This window comes from Pleurodeles waltl, chromosome 5, assembly GCF_031143425.1.
Source record: "Pleurodeles waltl isolate 20211129_DDA chromosome 5, aPleWal1.hap1.20221129, whole genome shotgun sequence".
In the NCBI taxonomy this organism is placed as follows: Eukaryota; Metazoa; Chordata; class Amphibia; order Caudata; family Salamandridae; genus Pleurodeles; species Pleurodeles waltl.
Genome location: NC_090444.1, coordinates 1,271,712,487 through 1,271,732,096, shown reverse-complemented (window position 1 = coordinate 1,271,732,096; position 19,610 = coordinate 1,271,712,487). Strand labels below are relative to the sequence as shown.

At 39.4% G+C, this 19,610-nt stretch overlaps 1 protein-coding gene across 3 annotated transcripts in view; it reads left to right on the top strand.

Annotated features, from left to right (window-relative positions):
• EPHA7 (EPH receptor A7) overlaps positions 1-19,610 on the top strand; it is a 233,506-nt gene that overhangs the window by 190,373 nt on the left and 23,523 nt on the right. For 2 of the 3 annotated variants that reach the window (XM_069235509.1, XM_069235510.1), the window contains exons 8-11: positions 1,739-1,847; positions 3,871-3,926; positions 14,602-14,715; positions 18,929-19,114. In XM_069235509.1, coding sequence (XP_069091610.1) covers positions 1,739-1,847; positions 3,871-3,926; positions 14,602-14,715; positions 18,929-19,114 — 465 coding nt within the window. Of the gene's footprint in view, positions 1-1,738; positions 1,848-3,870; positions 3,927-14,589; positions 14,716-18,928; positions 19,115-19,610 lie in introns of all 3 variants that reach the window. The other variant, XM_069235508.1, reaches the window with a different exon arrangement.

The following is a 19,610-nucleotide window of genomic DNA, read 5'->3' as shown; positions in this document are numbered from 1 at the left end:
AATTAAGTCCTGATACTTGTTAATGTGAGCAAGAACTTCCAGTGTGTTTGTTAATACCAAAGTGTTGTCCTATGTGGGCTCCATGGTATTAAGTAGCATAGGAGTGATAAGTTAGGTGTCAGCTCATGAAATTGGCTATGCTAACATTTTACTGCACCTTTTTCTTAATTTGAGGTTCGATAGCCTGTTTAGCTCATCATTTGGCCTTGTTGGCGTGTAGCTGATTATGATTTTGGGAAAAGTACCACAACAAAAAGTGTAAATTGCATGCCACGTTCAAGCAGCTGTTCAACGAGTGAACTAAAGTGTCCTTGTCTGATTGCTGAGACCCAGCACGGAGGTGCTGCTTACTTTCAAAGCTAAAGTGTACGTCAGTAGAAAGCAGGGGAGTGGTTGTATGGACGTTTTTAGATGACTAATTCAAGCCCAGTATTAATCAGGGCAAAGCAGTAGCGACAGCCACAGGCAAACGACAGTCATTCCTGTGAAACGAGCAGAAAGCTAGAAGTTGTTGCGATCATAGAACCAGGAATTATTGTACTCTAATCCGGGCATCACTGTAGTATGAAGTTTTCTCCCATACTCAACTGTGGGAGACAGAGACTTTAGAACCAAAGGTGTCTGACTCTCTCCTTAAGAGACTCTTCAAGCCCATAGTTGTGGGAGGTGGAAAGAGATGTTAAAGGTAAGGATCTCAGATACTACCTCCTTCAGTCCATTAAATGTATCAGATATACAATAAGTATCCTATATCCCCAAAGGAATCCAGATGTGTGGGAGCTGGTACCGGTTCCAATTCCTCAACATTTGTATCCTTTCCAGATTATAAAATATTTGTGCATTTGTTTCTCTGCTTGTAAAGCTTGTCCCGTACTGGCCACTTCTGGTGCTATCTGGCGTCTTAAGTACATTCACAGCTTCACAAGCCGCATTACACTTACTGTTGTGGGCCTGTAGGGAGGGGGACCTGTTCTACCTCAAGAAGACCATGACTTGGCCCACACCCAATTAACAGTGAAGTCAGTTTGGGTTTTCAGAGTGACTTGTATGTGCAAATAACCTCCACAGAACCCTATTCTGTGCAGATGTTTCCACACATTTTTTTTTTCGGATACCTTTGGTGGGTCAGCAATGCAGCTCTAATAATATACACATACGATGATCTTTAAAACTGATTACTGTGTGATAATTTGTTTAACTGTGTAAAATATTCAGGCCTTGATTTAGAGTTTGGTGGACAGGTTACTCCATCACAAAGGTGGCAGGTATGCATTCTGCCTTAATACATGTGCATTATATCTGATGGCAATTGCAATATGTCTGAAGAGAAATCTCAATTTTTGTGATGGGGTAACCAATTTGCCAAACTCTAAATCAGTCTTTTAGTTATTTAGTAACTTGCACTTACTTTAATAAATGACCCCTGGGCCTTTGGTGGCTTCAAGTGGTGTAACAAGCAGCAGGCTCTTGAGTAATTTCTTGCAATTTTCTGAATGGCTGAATGTAGACTCTCAGTGGCAGTAATGATGTGGTTACAATATTTGTTTCATAGCTTGGTGCCGTTTTCTCCATAGGTGCACGTTTGTATCTTTTTACTCACAACATCTAATAAGGCTACTGTCGGAACCTATTAGGCTAAAAAAGGTGGATTGTGATTGTCTGGAAGCAGAATGCGACCTCTGCTGTGCTTTTACTGCATACAGCCTAGCTCATGTGTAGAGTCTTGTTTTGTTTTTAGCTACAGCAGTCACCAGTGAACAAAATCCAGTCATCATCATAGCTGTGGTTGCTGTGGCGGGGACCATCATTCTTGTTTTCATGGTCTTTGGCTTCATCATAGGAAGAAGGTACAGTACACTTTCCTCTGTTAGTGAAATTAATTCTATCCAGCATTTGTGTGTTTTAAATTCATTACTGGTTGGTATTTCACAGAGCTTCAGTAAAACTCCACATAGCAGATCCTAAACACTAACGTTTCTGCCATTATAGTCCATTAAATATGCATTAAATGCTAGCTACAAATCATGACTTTCAATTCATACTCTTAAATTTATATTTAATTGATTTTTATATAGAGTAAAACACAATTAGCACATTCACCATGTAAATTAAGCCCACTGTTAAGACTCATTGGGAGGTAAGACATAAACTCTACCATGGAGGTTACAGAGTCAGACTGCCATACCCCTTCATAGGGAAAGGCCTGTTGATTGCCCAAACCCACCTCAAACAGACTCTCTTAAGAAACACAGTTTCTGCTTCACATCTTAGAAGGTCTAATGTGCTTGGCTGCTCTGCTGTGTCGTCAATAATATCGAAGGCAGCTGTCTAACCAAAAACATATGCAGGAAAACGATGCACTCTTGATACTAGAGAGTTTGCACTCGAGTCAGAAAGTTTTTGTTATGAGTCATTGTGCCTTACCCATGTTTTAGAATTAGGATTAGGTGGCACCTGCTCATGAATTTCTAGGAGTAAGAAGTACGTACTCATGAAAAAAAGCAAAGCTTTCTTCTTCCATTCAGCCTCCTTTGTGCCCTTTGTCTTTTTTCTTGTTACAGAGGCCTGGGGACAATGTACATGAACATAGTAGGCCCATTAACGGTTGTGATGTATGTGTTAGATTTTTGTGAGGAACGTGAAGGTATGGATTATGATTCTGTGATCAGGTGCAGATCCCATTATCATTTGAGCTTAGCAGAGAAAGGCCAATTGGATTTGGTGGTGAATTATCTTTGCAGGGCAATGAAACAGAGCAGATCTCATCTTCAACCATAACTTGCAGAAATAGACTTCATAATAAAGCCTTTGCTTTTCAAAAATTGCTGTACATTTGTTGCTTGGTCATCTGAGACATAGCCGTTCCTGTTGAAAGCAGCTTGGATGCAATGGTCAAACCTTAGACCTGCTTATGGAGATCAGGCACGTCTATGCTGAAAATTATGCAACAAGGAGTCAGGTTTGCAGGTGACCTGAGATGCATTAAATTGCGTCTACTCTGGTTGATTGTAGAGAAGTTCAAACAGTCTTACCCAAGTGATTGACTGTCCTCCTAGCTGAGGCATGTTCTAGTGCTGAGAAGATTTGAAGTCCTGATCAAGTGCCATCCTTCATTTATCCCTGTACTGGACTCCAAAATCAGGGGGTCCCTTCGTCCCACCATTTCACAGTTCTTTTTACCCACGTTTTCAATCTTAAATAGTCATTAGAAACTCAAAGTATCCATTTTACCTTCTTTGTAGCACAACAGTAGCAAAGGTTTTGTGTCACTTCATCAAAATGGAAGTGGAAACTGTTCATGTGTAACTTATGTAACTCTATAATTTCTTCTTCTGTAAACAGACATATACAACTGTTCTTTTACAAAGTGCTTGTATGCAGTAATAACTGTGTTTATGTAAAGTGCTCCGATCCTGTTGCAGGTCTTATTTGCGATATATAAAATTGAAAAAATAATAGCTATGGAGTGTTAATGCGATATTGAGAGGAAGATGTGCTTTCTCTTCTGCCAAAAATGTAGTTAGACAGCTAAGATTTTAGTACGTTTCTAAATTTCTAAATTTTAAAACAGCATGTGGGTAGACATACCACAACAATGCATCTTGAGTTTAATTGAGATGAAACAAAAATGATGATCACTCTTGCTTGGTGTTCTTCAGGCTGTCCTATCCTTGAGGATTGCATCAATGTTTATTCATAAAGTTTAGTTTCAGTTTTGCTGCAGAGGTTGAGTAAGAGTTTTCTTCTCTGTTAGCCATTTCTTTGTCATGGCCAAAACGCTATATTTTATTGAATCAGACAATAGCAGTGCTGACTCGACAGGAGTAAATTTAACGTGAGTTACTTTGTAAACTGATGTCTTCTTTTCAGGCACTGCGGGTACAGCAAAGCAGACCAGGAAGGAGATGAAGAGCTTTACTTTCATTGTAAGTGTTCCACTTTCCTTCAAAGTGTTAATGCCACACATCAGAGCTAATGTGAAATTGCTTGACGTTGGTTTGGAGAGTATTGAGCAAGCATGCTTTTTTACACAATCTTCACGATTCTTAAATTGTGAACGACGGAGCACGCTATTGAAAGTATAGATCGTGTATGCAATGGAACCACCCTCTACTACAGGCAGCCCATTATTTGTGTATTTGTCAAGTTATGGAGTTCTTCCCCAGCTCAGACATCTGAACTATTAGCTGCAGTTTAGCAAAGAACTTTCGACAATCCACTACTGCTAGGCCACTGACTACAGCTAGCCCTACCATTCCGGTCACTAAACCTGCTAGGCCTGGGCGCACGTGACTGATTAAAATGCTGATGTAATACCAGTTCACACCATAACAAAAAACAAAAGGATATTAAGTAATTTCAGCCTCGTACTTCACAGTGAGAGAAATAGATATAAATTAAAATAGAGGTGTTTCATGGAAAAGTTCATGAAAAATGGCGACTGACTTTTAGTAGTTTAGGCAACGCTGCAGCTCAATTAAATATGTAATTTCCATGTTTTCAGGCTGCTAGGATAATCTGCACATCCTTATTTTTGGTATTCCACTAATCTTTATTTCACATTATGCTGTGATTTCCAGCTAGTTCTGTTGGCTTGAGACCATTTCCCTATGGCAAGCTGGGTCACCCGGGGCACCCTCTTAATGACATCAAATTATAGATCATCTTTGATAAACTAAAACAGGACTCTACCTGTTGGGCAGTTAGTTGTCACCATGGACCTTTACAGATAAAATTCGGACATGTAGCTCATAGCTATGTATGTTATGGTCAGTTAGTCAGCCACTTACATGTTAGTACCAAGTGGCATGAAGTTCACAGTCGGTTGTGGTATCTTCTCTCTTTTGTATTCAAGCTCACACACTCCAATTCTTATCTGTGTTGGTTTCAGACATGTACTGATGACACCCATCTGTGCTTGAGAGTGTTACATGCTTTCTGTGTTTCCACCTTTGGTGCTACTTCCCTGCGTTCTGAAGAAGGTCAGGAAAGACTCGGCTCAGCTCATCCTGATAGTCCCTGACTGGACTCAGAGTGTGGTACTCCAAACTGAGTTTAGGCATTCGCACTCCTCTCCATTTTCCTCTGCAGTAAGACCCACTGTCCCAACAACTGGGCATTGTTCTTCACCAGAATCTCATCTCCACACCCAACGGCTTTGGGTGTGAAGATTGAGTGGATCCAGATGATTTGCATCTTCGTTGCCACCATCCATGCATAAAGTTGATCTATTCTGACTGTTGTTCAAAGGTTATGGCCTGGTGTGAGCACAGTCAGGTCGATCCAATGCATGTTAAACTTTCTGGCACACTTCTGTTTGTCCTGACTTTGGCCAAGCAAAGCATTGACATAGGCAGTGTTAAAGGTCATTTGTCAGCCCTTTTACCTTTTCTGTTTGCCTGATCAGCCTTCTCTGTTTGTCACCTGTTATGAAGCATTTTTTGAGAGGGCTTATGCATATGCTAGCTTTTTTGCCTTGCTTTATGTCGCAGTGGGAAATTATCTTGGAACTAATCTTTTTTTATGTGCACACTTTTCAAACCAGTGTGCGGTTTGTGACCATAAAGACTGTCTTCCTTATTGCGATTACTTCAACCTGCCATGACAGTGAACTGTAGCCATTGCCAGTCCAATCACCTATACCCACTCATTTCCAGACAAGTTTGTGCTTCAGACTCCTTCATTCTGTCTATCAAAGGTGTTGTTGCCTTTACATGTAGGACAGTCTGTCAGACTGCTGCTTTTTGTCTCTCTGCCACATCCTTCTAAAATCGAGACCAGTCTTCAACTGTTGGACACCTTAGCATTTATATCAATTGAACTAAGGAAATTTGTGTGGAAGCCCAACTCTGTGTAGGGTCCTAGACCAAGAAAGAGTCTCCTCGGGCCCTTGGGCTCACTCTGTTAGGGCTAAGACCACTGCTACAACCTTAGCCAATTGTGTTCTGGTGCTGGACATAATCAAGGTGGCTAGATGGGTTTCTGCCCACATTTTCACCAGTTACAACTGCCTTGAGCACCATGCCCTCAGAGAAAGTGATATTGCTCAGTCAGTCCTGCAGGATTTCTGGGTGTGAGGTCCACTCCTCAAACCCTCCACCTTTTTGGAGGTACAGTTTTGTTATCTATTTGAAAGGTGAGGAATCTGCAAATAGAGTATCCATCCAAAGAATAAGTTATTTAAAGTTATTTACCTCAAGTCATATTTATTCTGTGTATACTATAACCACAGATTCCTCAGTCACTGTGGCCCATCCTATTCTATGGAGTTGACGTCTAAGTTTTAATACGGCTCTATGCTACGTCGTGCACACTGTTGCAGTTCTTAATCTGTTACTGATTAACCACATCTAAGGGCACAGAACGCTTAATGGTAAACTGACCTCAATGTGCAATAGCGGCACCAACAGACATTCCTTGCAATCCCTTTTGAAGCGCGACAAGACAGCCATGAAGTCCAAGGGCCCCTCTTGCTGGTGCTTAGGAGCAATTACTTATAACATTTCTGAATCCAGTCAACAATCCAGTGCTTCTTCATGCACACTGCCCAGATCTTTGTTTGCAGAGGAAGTTGGCTAAATGTATGACACATGCCATAAGCCAGTGTATGATAGGTGCCATAAGCCATGGTCAGCCCTAGGAAGGGCATCCTGGTGGCCACTTTAATGTGTGCTGCAAGCCAAACTGATGAAATAATATAACATCAGTCAAATTGCCCAGTCCGTAGATATGCTGTGCAGAAAACGCAGAATGGATCCAAAATAAGCATATGTCCTGGGTTTGTATTGCAATGCTTGTGGCTGGGGAGGTAGTTTTACATCTTATCAGTTTCAGAGACAGCCCGGACAGGTAAAGCAATTATTCTTGGGAACAGAGAGAATCTCTTAGCATCACTCTGCACATGGAAATGAAGACATGAAAATAAAATGCACTGCATAGTTCATTTATATTTATGGCACAAATTAGAATACAGCTTGACAGGAGGCCAGTAGCCCCTCATTCGTCATTGCTGTTACAGAAGAAAAATTGGAAATTACTTATTTTCCCTATTAGTTCAGCTCTGTTTTCTGTTCTGTGTATGACCATACATGAAAACTGGGTTAAATCTGCGTATTCAATATGGAGCTGAATAATGTACATATATATATATATGTTCGATGGCATGTGTAGCTGCAGATATATATATATTTTATTCAGCATAAATGGTATTTCAATACACTGACAAGAGAAGGAGCATCACTGGCATTGTGTGTGGGCAGAGGGACTCTTAGCTCGCATCGTGCAATACTGGTTTGGAAAAAGCTCAGCTTCATTTTTGTAGTCACAATTTTCAACTATGCAACCATTCACATATCTCCAAGGATGGGATTGAAATATACACTAAGGCAGTGACCCTTGTAGTTTATTATTGTTATGTACCTTTTTGGTACTATACACCATGGTTGTACTATTGATCTAGACTGATTTCAGTTGCCAGTAGTTTTTGGGAACATCAATCATCGACTTCATCACAGACCAGTTGTGAGTATTACAGAATGGCACACATCATCACAAAAACAAAAAAACAAATTTTGATGATCAAACACAGGATATTATCTACTATATCAGCATTACGCATTGTAATGTTATTTATATCACCATTTTCAGATACTCTCACCTCAAAAAAGTTTCCCTTAAATTTCTCATTGTAAATGATGCTTTGGTTAAGCACTGTCTTCAGATTGAGAAAGGTTACCTGCAAGGTGCTGGAGTGTGTGAGCTCCTCATTTAAGTTCATGATAGTAATCTCTATATCACCTGTATCAGCGCAAAAGTCAATTATGCATATGTTTTGGGGGCTTTTTTGTGACACAAATTGCAATCCAGAGTAGGTCACTATTATATGGAAGAGCACATAATAGCTAAATGTACCACCCCCATATTGAACATAACTACCATCGGTCCACTTGGCTGTAGAGGCCTGACTGTGGGGGCAGGGACGAAATTGTTGTGGCAAGATAGACCTTTTTGCCTGTCTGTCAGACGGAGTTGCCTTTTGGCTTCTCCTGCACCTTTTAAACTGATCTGCCAGACCAATGCAACAACTGTGAAATGGATGACTCGTGTATGCATTACTTTTGTGCTTTTATGTCACGTGGCTGTAGCCACACGGCATTCTATTGTGTTTCCTACATCCAAGTAGTAACAACACTGCAAGAGCTCCAGACATCAACTTACATTGCAGGGACCCTCTGGGACATTCTAGACTTTTTTTGTAGATGGTAATAATTTTGAGTGTGGAAGAGAGGAGACAGAGGAGCGGTTTGAAACTTAGGGAATTTCACCTGCCCTATTGATCACGGAGAGTGCTACCTCTAAAAGAACAACATATCAGGAGGCAGCCTATCTCCCTTTTGCTCTCTGATTTGGGAACTCCCCTCACAGTAACCCTCCACCGACCATCCTACTGACACCTCAAAACAAGGACCATGGGTGAACCAACCAAGGAGAAAAAACAAGTGGCAAGAACTTCCCAAGACCCAAAACCAATGTCAGAGCTCCACCTTCCACAACTTCCCCAAGTCCTTCTTGTTCTTTTGGTATATGTCCTATTCTGTGTGAGGCATCCAATCCACCAGTGGCTAGTGATTTGCTTTTCAAATTACATAAATAAGTAACTTAATTTAAAGAAGAGTTACTGAGGAGAAACTAGTGCAAGCAGGAATGCAGCACGGTATTATGTTGGCCATGCAAAATGAATTTAAAGGAAAAAAGTACACAACGGTGTATATTGCAGAGGACATATAGAACTATTGTGTAGCAAACAGTTGCTAAGTTAGTGTGTGTAGCATCTTTGGAGCAGACGTTTACAGAAAACGATTTAGAACAATGCACGTTGCTGTCTTCACCCACTGAGGTCTGCCCAGGGTGAACGTAGGAAGGCTTAGGATTGTGGCGTTCATAGCATATCTGCTATGTGGCCAGCACCTGTGTGGCTGTAAATCTGTGATGAATATCAAAATAGAGAGAGGACAGGTAGAACCAGCAGGTTTGAACCACCTTAGTAATATGTGGATGGAGTCTTGCCCTTGACCTACTAGTGAAAGGCAAGTAATGGTGACCTATGAGCATGACTGTTGACACTTGGCTTTGATGGAAGATCCTGTTCTAGGCATCAAGACTACTCCCCAATCTCGTTTGAAGTGAAGGGTAATAAAACAATTAACTTTGTAGATCATCATTTTTATTGTTTAGTTAATAAAAATCATAACAATCATCTCATATTACAACATGTTTAAAGATAAAACATCTCTAAAATTCTATAAAATTCCGTAAATTCCTTGGCCGTGAAACCATGCGAGGATCTAAAATCAGTTTTTAATTCTAAGATGCAAAAAAGTGCGTGATTAAGTATGCATCCCGGATGGCTAGTTTACGTCTTTGGTGTGTGCAGTCAAGAATTTGATAAATTTGCATATTGATTGTGCATCATTAGGACCAAACATTGACATCACCGCTGACCGACAGGAACGAGTCCCATTTCTCATAAAAAGCAGTTTTAATAGTTGTCTGCGGGCTTCTTTTAAGGCTGGACAAATACAAATCAGGTGAACCATATCTTCTTTCGGGCCTTTGCATAGCCTGCAGGAAGTCTCTCCTCTATTCTTCCACGATGGTTGATCCGCTCTAGCAGGAAATGCTCCCAAACGCAGAGTCAAGAAGCGATGCTTGATGTGAAGTGCGAAGGTTTCGGCCAAGTATTGTGACGGGGCCATGGTGGTATAAGTGTGCATTACCAGCCAGGCGTGTGAGCATTGCGCAAGTTTAGCTTTATCATCTAGAAAAGATTGGATACTTATTTCCTTTTTTATCGCTTGACACAAAAGGGAATACGACATGTTGGAATCCCATAGGTACTTTGTTTTCGTCTCTTGCAATTATCTCACATATTCAAACTGCAAATATATTTGTACATTCACTGAGCTCTAGGTCCTGCAAACGACCCCCATGTTTTAATCTTTCCACGTTAGGTCTAAGATGTCCCCTATGATGGAGATTGATCTCTACCACGTCGGCTAAATAGGCAGAAGCAGAGAATTTAAACAGTTAACAAATAAATGTAGAACATTTGGTAAAATGCATTAAAAAATTGGCATGAATTTATACAAGCAAAAGCACTGGTAAAAATACCAAAAAAGCCAAGGGATGGACTATAAAAAATTCAGAACAGCATACAGAAAAATATTAAAACAATTAAAAAAGATAGAGTTGGTTCCTTTCTCAAGAACGTTGGAAGCATTATTCACAAAGAAAGTCAGACGTCTACCTGAGGAGAAACTATACATTTCGTATTTTTCCAAGCATATGTCTGCTACCCTACTCCCAAGAGTAACAGGTTTTTCAAGACGAACATTCTGCCAAGTGTAAGGATAGTGAAAAAGGATGTTCTGCGCTTTTCCTGTGCATTTTATTCATAAAACATACTGTGTATTTTTGCGACAGTTTACAAAATAAACCACATATTAATTTAAAGAAAAGGTAATTGTAAATTCACTCATAGGTGGGTTTTTGTCAAGGGCATCTGCTGGAGAAAACAACTAAAAAGGTTAAAATAAATCTGCTAGTAATTAAACTGCAGATAAAATGAGTTGTAGATTTAACAGTAAAGTACGCTAGTATCAAATCATGACTATTATATAGTTTCTGTGCCACTATACTATTCTCTTAATTAATTACATGCAGGTTTTTTTTTTAATCTCATCTGAAGTAATTTAGATAAACTTTTCTCTAAAACATACAAATATTGAAGTTATTCATTGCTCTAATGAGCAAAAAAGAAGACTGTTGATGTTCCAAATATAGGGGCATATTTACAATGAATTGGCTAGGGCAGCGGCACAAGTCTTTTTACACTGCAGCCCTCCGCCAAGTCTAAAGCGCAGGAATGCACTGTATTTATGGGGTAGGGAGCATTCCTGCCCTTTCAGCCAGAGCAGGCACACATTTTAATGCCTAGCACGAATGCAGGCACCCTTGCACCAGGGTGCAAGGATGTCTGCATTGCTGGCAGGATTGTTTTTGTGCAGGAAGGGACATCTTCCTGCACAGAAACAATCCTTAGAGGCTTTTTCCTTTTTACACTTAGAAAGAGGGAAAAAAAGAGGAGAAATAGAGATATTTCTCCTCGTTATGCATCCCCTGGGGAGATGTACATTTTTGAGGCATTCCCAGATTTACCGATGCTCGTAAATCTGGAATTGTGTCAAAACCCATTGGTGTTGCTTGGGAAAACCCTCTGCAATGCCCATGGAATGCTCCCTTGACACACTATAAGGCAACGCAGCAACTTGCTCCGCGTTTCATTACACCATAACTACGAGGCCATGAAAAGCCACGCAAAGTGACCTCGCGTGGCCTCGTAGATATGGGTCTGCACTGTCAGAGCATCATATAAAGTGCAGCAGTGGTGGAGAAGGGAGCTGGTAAATAAGCCCCTCAGTGTTCCCACAAGGGAAAACTCATTTGCGATAAGGGGGCATTGATTTTTCTAATACGGGCAGATCTTATCCAGATTGTTGCAGGTGCACTTAGAGTGAGGAGAGCCAATCCAAGATGCACCAATACATGGCTTCAGGTAACATCCATAGGATGCAGCAAGCATAATTTAGTGCCAAGTAGTCATTTCTGTGGATGGTAGGTTTTCGTAGATTGCTTATCGAGCTCTCGGGTTTTCTCATCTTCTATTGAGGAATCAATATAGAAGTAGTTAAATAAGTAGAAACTCAAGCATGATTGTGTCTTACATACAGAACTACGTGAGCCCTTTTCTTTGTCTTTGCCGACCAAGTGTAACTTGAAATCTCTATTTCAATTTTTTATTGAGCAGCACAAGAAAAAAAAATACTGATATTCATTCATTTATTAGTGTGATGGAATAGAAGGATAAGTAGATCTAATCGTCATATGAGTTTGGCTGCTGAATGCATCTAATTAAAGATCGGTTAGTGTATACTATTATGTCATAACTATATACCACTTTTCACTTTGCACTTACATTATGATCTTCTGATTGAAATCATGCACTTTTGCTGTGGCAACTGTGTCCACATGGAAATAAAACAGAAGACCGCTCATGGCCATGTGCGACGTTTTTTCTCTTACTCTATGTGCAGAGATCTTTTTCTTATGCACTTATGGAGGAGATATTATTTTCACAGACCTCTAAAAGTGGGCATTTAGCAGCTTTGCAGAGAATGCAGTTTTATTTAATGTAATCATTTTTTTCAAATTCCATCAAATGCCAATGCCCCTCTAACATCGTAGAAGCAAAATAAAAATCTAAGACTTTATTCAAGCAATCACAAACTCCATTGGCGCTCCCCGTTATTATGTGTTTTTTAACAATGCCGTCGAGACCACACCAACGAGGGCTCATTGGCATGCCAAACCTGCCTCGGCTTGTCGAAAGGTTTCATGAGAGCTTAAATAAAGAAGCCAGCGAGACCCATTTAGGATGCACAATGAGGCCTCCCCTATCGGTCCCCGTGCTTAACACAGACACAAGAGCACGGCCCATTCTCCATCTCCTGCCCGCTTCCACCATACGTGTTGTTTAACCTATTGTCCTTTTCATATTCTCGTCTTGTTTTCCAGCTGAAATGACAGATTAGCATTTAACCACGCTCGTGAATTTACGTAGGTCACGGCTTCCTGAATATTACTGCTGTATTAATATTACAATGTATTTTCTGTCTGCTCTGCACACCAGTTTGTCGTTCTCTTTTAGCTGTAGTCTTATCATCGCAGTTTCAACAATCTGTCACACATCACCTCATGAATTTTGCAAGTGGGACCCTCCTAGAAATTCGTTTGGGGTTCTATATGACAACCTTAATGTTGATCATAAAATGTTATGTTTAATTTTATCTGTGCACAGATCTTTTGTTTTCAATAATAAAAGTAGTATTTTGCAAATTGTTTTTTTTTTTTTTTTTAGCTAAGAACATTAAGTGTTTTTAAATACTTACAGGATAATTTAGGCTGAGGTTCAAGTGCTACAAACTGGTGCAAATGGTAATTTGTCCATCACAGCACATGTACCCTTTAAGCAATGACCCTAAATGTTTTCACTTCTGCACTTAATCACACACTTATCATTTGATTTTACATAGTGGCAATTTCCCATGCCAAACAGTGGGCATTGAATAAAACAACATGAAAGACATATGTGGTCAGGCAGTGCAATTGATACCTGGAGGATATTGTAATTTTTATGGGTTCATTCACCTAAACTGTAGCTGCATTTTTTGCTGAAAACGATGGGTTCTATTCACAAAGCTGAACATACATGCATGTATTTACTAAAAGTAAGTTTACTCCTATCTACTTCTTTTGAGTAGTCATCATTTATAAGTTTAAAGTTACTCAAAAGTGTAGACTTACATGCCTGACCACCTGAAATATATTTGTGAAGTCTCTAAGAAAATCAAACATGGCTATAAAGTTACTACTAGTAGTGACTTTGCAACTGTATTTGAAGTTCTGCGCGCTTGGCAGAGACCTCTGCAATCGGAGCAGTGATCTCCAAAAGGTAAAATATAAGGAAAAGTTCATAGGTTTATTAGCATTTTAAAACATTGTGAAAATGTATGTTAAATATTATTGGATACTATTAATATATATTTATTTTAAATGTAGAGTAACATCAAACAAGTTACAGCATTAATAACCTAATTTTAAGTACATCTTTGAATACCTCAGAATATATTAAATTATCATATTCATTTTCAGAAGTTTAAATTAAGAAAAATCTCATATACAATAAATAAAATATATTTTTATTATTGTTATGAATTACTAAAAGTGGTGTATATACTAATTAAAAGTAATTAATTTATTTTGTAATGCAAATTTATGTTACATCAAGTTTTTTAAATTAAATCAAAATATTTAAAGCTATAATAATAAATGATTTTATTCTTAGATATTTATTTTAACATATTATATTATGTTTTCAAATAGTTTAAATTATTTAATTTCACAATAGCTCATGTGCCAGTGGTTGCCCATAGCAGTGCTTGACTTACTCCAGTATTAAGCTGCAGTACATTTATGTTTTGGGTCGTTTTTGGCCGTTGTAACTACTGAAGGTCAGATTGGGAAAAGCAATGGGTGTTCGTCCCTCCATAACCCTTCTTAAAGCCCTCCTTACTCTTCCTTAACCCCTCCCCTTTAGTAGTATGTAGAACCCATTTTTCAACCACTCCCCTCTGCCCACCCCACATTTACTACTAAAATGTATACTTATAGGTGTGGATATCTTTGCAGTCAAGGTGGAGATCTCCGTGAACAAAAGATAGGAGAGGTGAAGGTGTAGACCTCCACATTTTGATATGAGAATAGCATTTTGTAGTACTTTTAGTAGTACAAAATGATACTAAGAAACATGCTACACATGCAGTTCATGAATAGGTCCCTAAATCCGTCTTGCGCTGAATCGCTTTTACAGTTGTATTAATTATCGAAGTCTACAGTATATTTCCTGAGTTTAAGCTTATACTAGGATACTTGCTATGCTTTATCAAGTCCTATTTTCTGACATCACTACAGTTAAATTTCCAGGTACCAAGACCTACATAGACCCCGAAACCTATGAAGATCCGAGTCGAGCTGTCCATCAATTTGCTAAAGAGCTCGATGCATCTTGTATAAAGATTGAACGAGTGATTGGCGCAGGTAAGACAACTGTTGCTTTACAGATTATGTTTAATGCAATCAGATTTGCATCACACACATCAAAAGGACATCTGTGGTGTTAGGAGAGTGGTGAAATTAATTTTACCGGTGCCGTAAATGAAGAGAGAATAATTAATTTCAAAGCCATGTTTAAGAAAATGTAGTCATACAAAATTAAAACATCAGAAAACATTTTTCATTTTGACATTGTTACTGAAAAGGAAACGTTAAGTTTAATAATGTTCTCTCATACTCATTATCAATGGTAAGTAGCCAAATGATGGATTCGTTGTGTAGGTTAATGTCCGATCTCATCCTTTGAAAGATAGCCCCCTACTTAGTGGCAATTAACACAGACAACAAATTATCTTAAACTAACTTTATTTAAATTAAATAGATAAAAAGAAAGTTTATGAACCATATTTTATGGTTAGAAAAGGGCAAAATGTGGGATTGTGTTCGTTGATGCATTGCCCAGTCTGCAGTGGGAGCACTCAGTGAGCATGCACACCAGCACTAACAGGGACAAAGCACCCTGTCGATAACATGTCCCCTGTATTTTAGAAAGTAGTGTTCCAGTAGGTACTAGGAGGACGACAGTAACCTCTTAATTAAGTACTTCACAATATAGGTTTTGCACCACACACAAATTGTCAGTGGCTGCAGATCAGTAAATGTTCTTGATATCATTACAGTACATTTGCTGTGTTGAAATTTTAACTGGATATTTCATCAGACTATTATAATTCTAACAGTTAACTGTTTTAAAATACATTTCTGGAGGAATATTTTGTTTAAGAACATGCGGGGGTCACTAAACAATTTACTAGTATTTGTGTACAGGATTGGCTTTGCAATGGATCAGGACCAGAACCAAAATCACCAAACACACACCTTTTCTTATGATGTAGTCTATTGGTTAAACCAATTTGCGTGGACTTGATGGACTTGATGAAGTTTGTTGATCTCTCTCTTTCTCTCTCTGTCTCTGACTCTCTCTTTTCCCTCTCTATACAACAAGCCCTGGCTCTGTTGCCAACTTAAATCAAGAGATTTGTACAACACAAACCTCCACGAATTAATTGTTATTACTAACATATGGGACATTTTTATATGAATGATGAAACTATATTGAAATTAAGTTGCGACACAATGAAAAACTTCCGGTGCTGCAGGTTCCTGAAAAACAATTTTTCATTGCTGTTAAAATTTTACAGAGAAGGGGAAGCCTAGACAATATATACTGTTTTGACAAGCACTGTAAATATGAACAACTGTGCTCTTAGAAAAATCAATAAAACTCTGCTAAGATAAATGCTGCCCTACGTTCATAGGCGCCTGATTTTTCATAAATTGATCTTGAGATATGTCAAAGGTAAATGCTGCATTGTACCAATGCTGTAAGTGTATAATAGGCTGAACATTTTACATCTAGATACTTAAACATTTAGATCCACCCTCTCCGGACCCAAGTTTGTAATCTAATGACAATGACTGACATGTAAAATGACCTTGCAGTTACATGAGTAGATTTGGATCGGCCTATTTATTTAATAATGATTTTAAACTAAATTTTAGGAAATAATCAGTGCAATTTTAATGAGTATTTCACCTCAAGGGAACAATAATAAGAGGAGAAGAAGAATAAATCCTCCCCATGCAAAATGGCGATGGGTAGGATCTGCTGGAGCTGGTAGCAAGCATATGAAGCATCAGTTTATAACAGCAATATATCCTCAGGGTAGGCTGCACGCACAAACACATGCTAATCACTGAAATAGTTTTGTAACTTACACAGCTATAGTGAACCTGTGAGTTCTTCTCCTTTCCAATAAAGTCAATATTGTGTTTGTGAGGCAGGAAAATCACCTAGTATTCTTCCAGGGTATTTTGGCCAGTGGCGGCTGGTAAATTTAGGAGAGAGAGGAGCGGGCAGGAAGAACACTCACACTCATTCATTCACACACGCACATCCATTTACAGCACTCATCAACATTCAAAAATACACACACGCACCAAACATTCTTTTGAAAAACACACACACACACACAGCTCGGAGGTCCCAGGAGAGTTGGGACTGCTGCCTTCCCTCACTGACAGACCTTAGGTTTAAACCTGAAGCCCCCTGTTCGGAGTCAATGGGTGACGCTTCCCCTTGTAACCGAGGAGGAGGGCCTCGAGGCACCTTTGCTGAGCCAAGGAGGTCACCCCATAGGAGCTGTTACCTCTTCAGCCCAGCAAAGTTCAGCTCAGGAAGCCAGGAGTCTGCGCAAATTGGTCATGTCTCGCTCCTGGCTGCCTGAGCTGAACATGAAGAGTGTCTGTCAGGCTGACCTTTGCTCAGCTTGATAATCTTCATAAGGGATAAAAGGTAGGGGGGTGTGGCCCCTCAGCTCTAAATGACGGGCCGTGGCTGATTTTGGCCTTAACCTGCTTTGCTGGAGGTATTTAGCACACAGAGACTTTCATTGGATAAAGCAACAACTGCCTTTTCTTGCACAGGTGATACAAACTATATTTTAGATTGCAGCAGCACACTCTTTACCTCACACACATTGTCCGAATGTGTGGATAAAGATTACACCCCAGGCACATCAAATGTAGTTTGAAAATGTTTTCTTTTGGTTGTGCAATTTTCCATTGTTGGCTTCTCATCTCCGCGACAAACAAGCATACCCATATGGTCTTTGATCTTGTGGTATCATGCAACAGATGAGTCTGTGACTCCACATACCCCAGGCCATTTGCAAGAGATGAGGGTGATCATGAGTTTCTGGTTGAAATTCCTTCCTCTGAATTCTCAAACTAATGTCTTGTGACTAGTTTATCTTCTGGAAGAAACGGTCACCTTTCTTATCAATTTTCATAGATGCAATATATCCTTGGAAACACCAAAGTGTGTTAAGAGCTCCTTGTTTGATTAGAGCAAGTGCCTGAGGAATGAGCTGTCCTGCAAAAAAAAAATGCATAAGTTGTATTCTTTCTATCAGGGAGCTTACAAACACTCTGTTATCACCTGGAAGTATTTGGAGTCCGGGGAATTGTTGAAAAGGTGGCAATCACTAGTCTTAAAGTACCCAATTTTTCCCCAGTAGGCAGAGATATGCCACCTTCCTTGGAATGACCAATCCAACTATGCATGGAAAAATTATGGTTCTGCAAGCCTGTGGATTCATTCAAGTCATGATATTAGACCCGTGGACTCCATACTTAGTAGACCTAGGTGAAATTTGAATTACACTGAAGTAATTCACGTAATTTTCATAATTTTGAGTAACAAAATCTACACAAAATTATCAAGATTATGCCATTACTCCACATTATGTAATTTCCGGAAGAAATTTTAATGTGAGATGTACAATTCGGATAATGATTGGACATGAACAAGGTTTCAGGTAATTTTTTTTACCTGAGTGGACCGTTTGGGTAATTTTATAGCACAGAACTATAAATCAGAAAGCAAATGACACTTTTTGATTAATAGTGGAGGTCTCTTTAATGTGATTGATCAACAAACATTTCAGGTAGATTTGTTTTTACCCAAGTGGACTGTTCAAGTAATTTTGAAATTCAAATCCAAATGTGAGCTGCAGTATTTTGAATGCAAACGACTACAAATCAACTCAAATTACATTTTTGAGTTGACTTTTTACCCGAACAGACAGTCTGGGCATTTGTTTCAGTAACGAGATGCATTTTGTGTAATTATGTGTACCTTTGTGTAATTTGTTTGAATTTATTGGAATTATACTACCCTAAATTGTGTGAGTTACCCCCACCCTTAATACCTAGCCCTAGATCGTCACTACCTGGTTATGTGACCTTTCTGTGTGGCTCCTGCCGCTGTACGGCTGAGGTGTCAGAATGTCAGCTGCCTTGCAGTGTTTACTTTGGTTCTGTGCACTGCAAAGGCCACATCGTGCATCTGGATGTACATGTGGCAGTTTTTACCAATGCATGTTTACTAAATACAGGTGTACCTCATTGACTTGTGGGTACCGCACAGGGAATCCCCCTCTTCATGTAGCACTGCTCTTTGTTGCATCACTGCTGGAAAGTATTATATTCATAGTCTAACAGTAGCAATCCATCTATGGGTATTTTTTCTGTCGCTTATTAGAATAAGACCAAAGCATTAGGAAATTTGATATTGTTTTCACCTGCTGCTAATCAAGTAGAATCAAATCTAGACAGTGGTAACTTTCTGTTTTAGGGGAGTTTGGTGAAGTGTGCAGTGGTCGTTTAAAACTCCCAGGGAAGAGGGATGTTGCTGTGGCCATAAAGACCCTGAAAGTTGGCTTTACAGAAAAACAAAGGAGGGACTTCCTGTGTGAAGCCAGCATCATGGGCCAGTTTGATCACCCTAACATTGTCCATTTGGAGGGAGTCGTGACAAGAGGTGAGTGAAACATCAATTTCTATTGCACGAAATAGCTGTTTGTTTTATATACCAAATATGCAGCTTCATCCCTTGGGTGTTATCTTCTAAAGAGGTATAGTGCTTTTATCGCTGGCCTTACCTATATGTTTCTTGGCACTACAGAGAGGGCAGTTGCAATACTGTTCTGTTTGTGTGAGAAAAAGTCAGGTGTGTTTCTTTCAGAATTTTCCCATTAGTTTCTTTACTGAAAGCAACAGACAGATAACTTCCGTACTTTGCTTCTTGAACGCAGAAGGGTTTGCCTCCCAATTTCATGAGAACAGTCTGAAGATGTAAGGTCACAGACATTAGGTGTTTGACTGGGATGATATAAATTAAAAGTTTGTGCTAGAGGTTAAGCACCCAACATGGAATGCAGATTACCTTAGGTCAGGGTTCTGCAAAGTCGGTCCTGGAGAGCCGGGTCCATGCCAGATTTTTAGCATATCCACATTTAGAAAAATATAGATTTCTG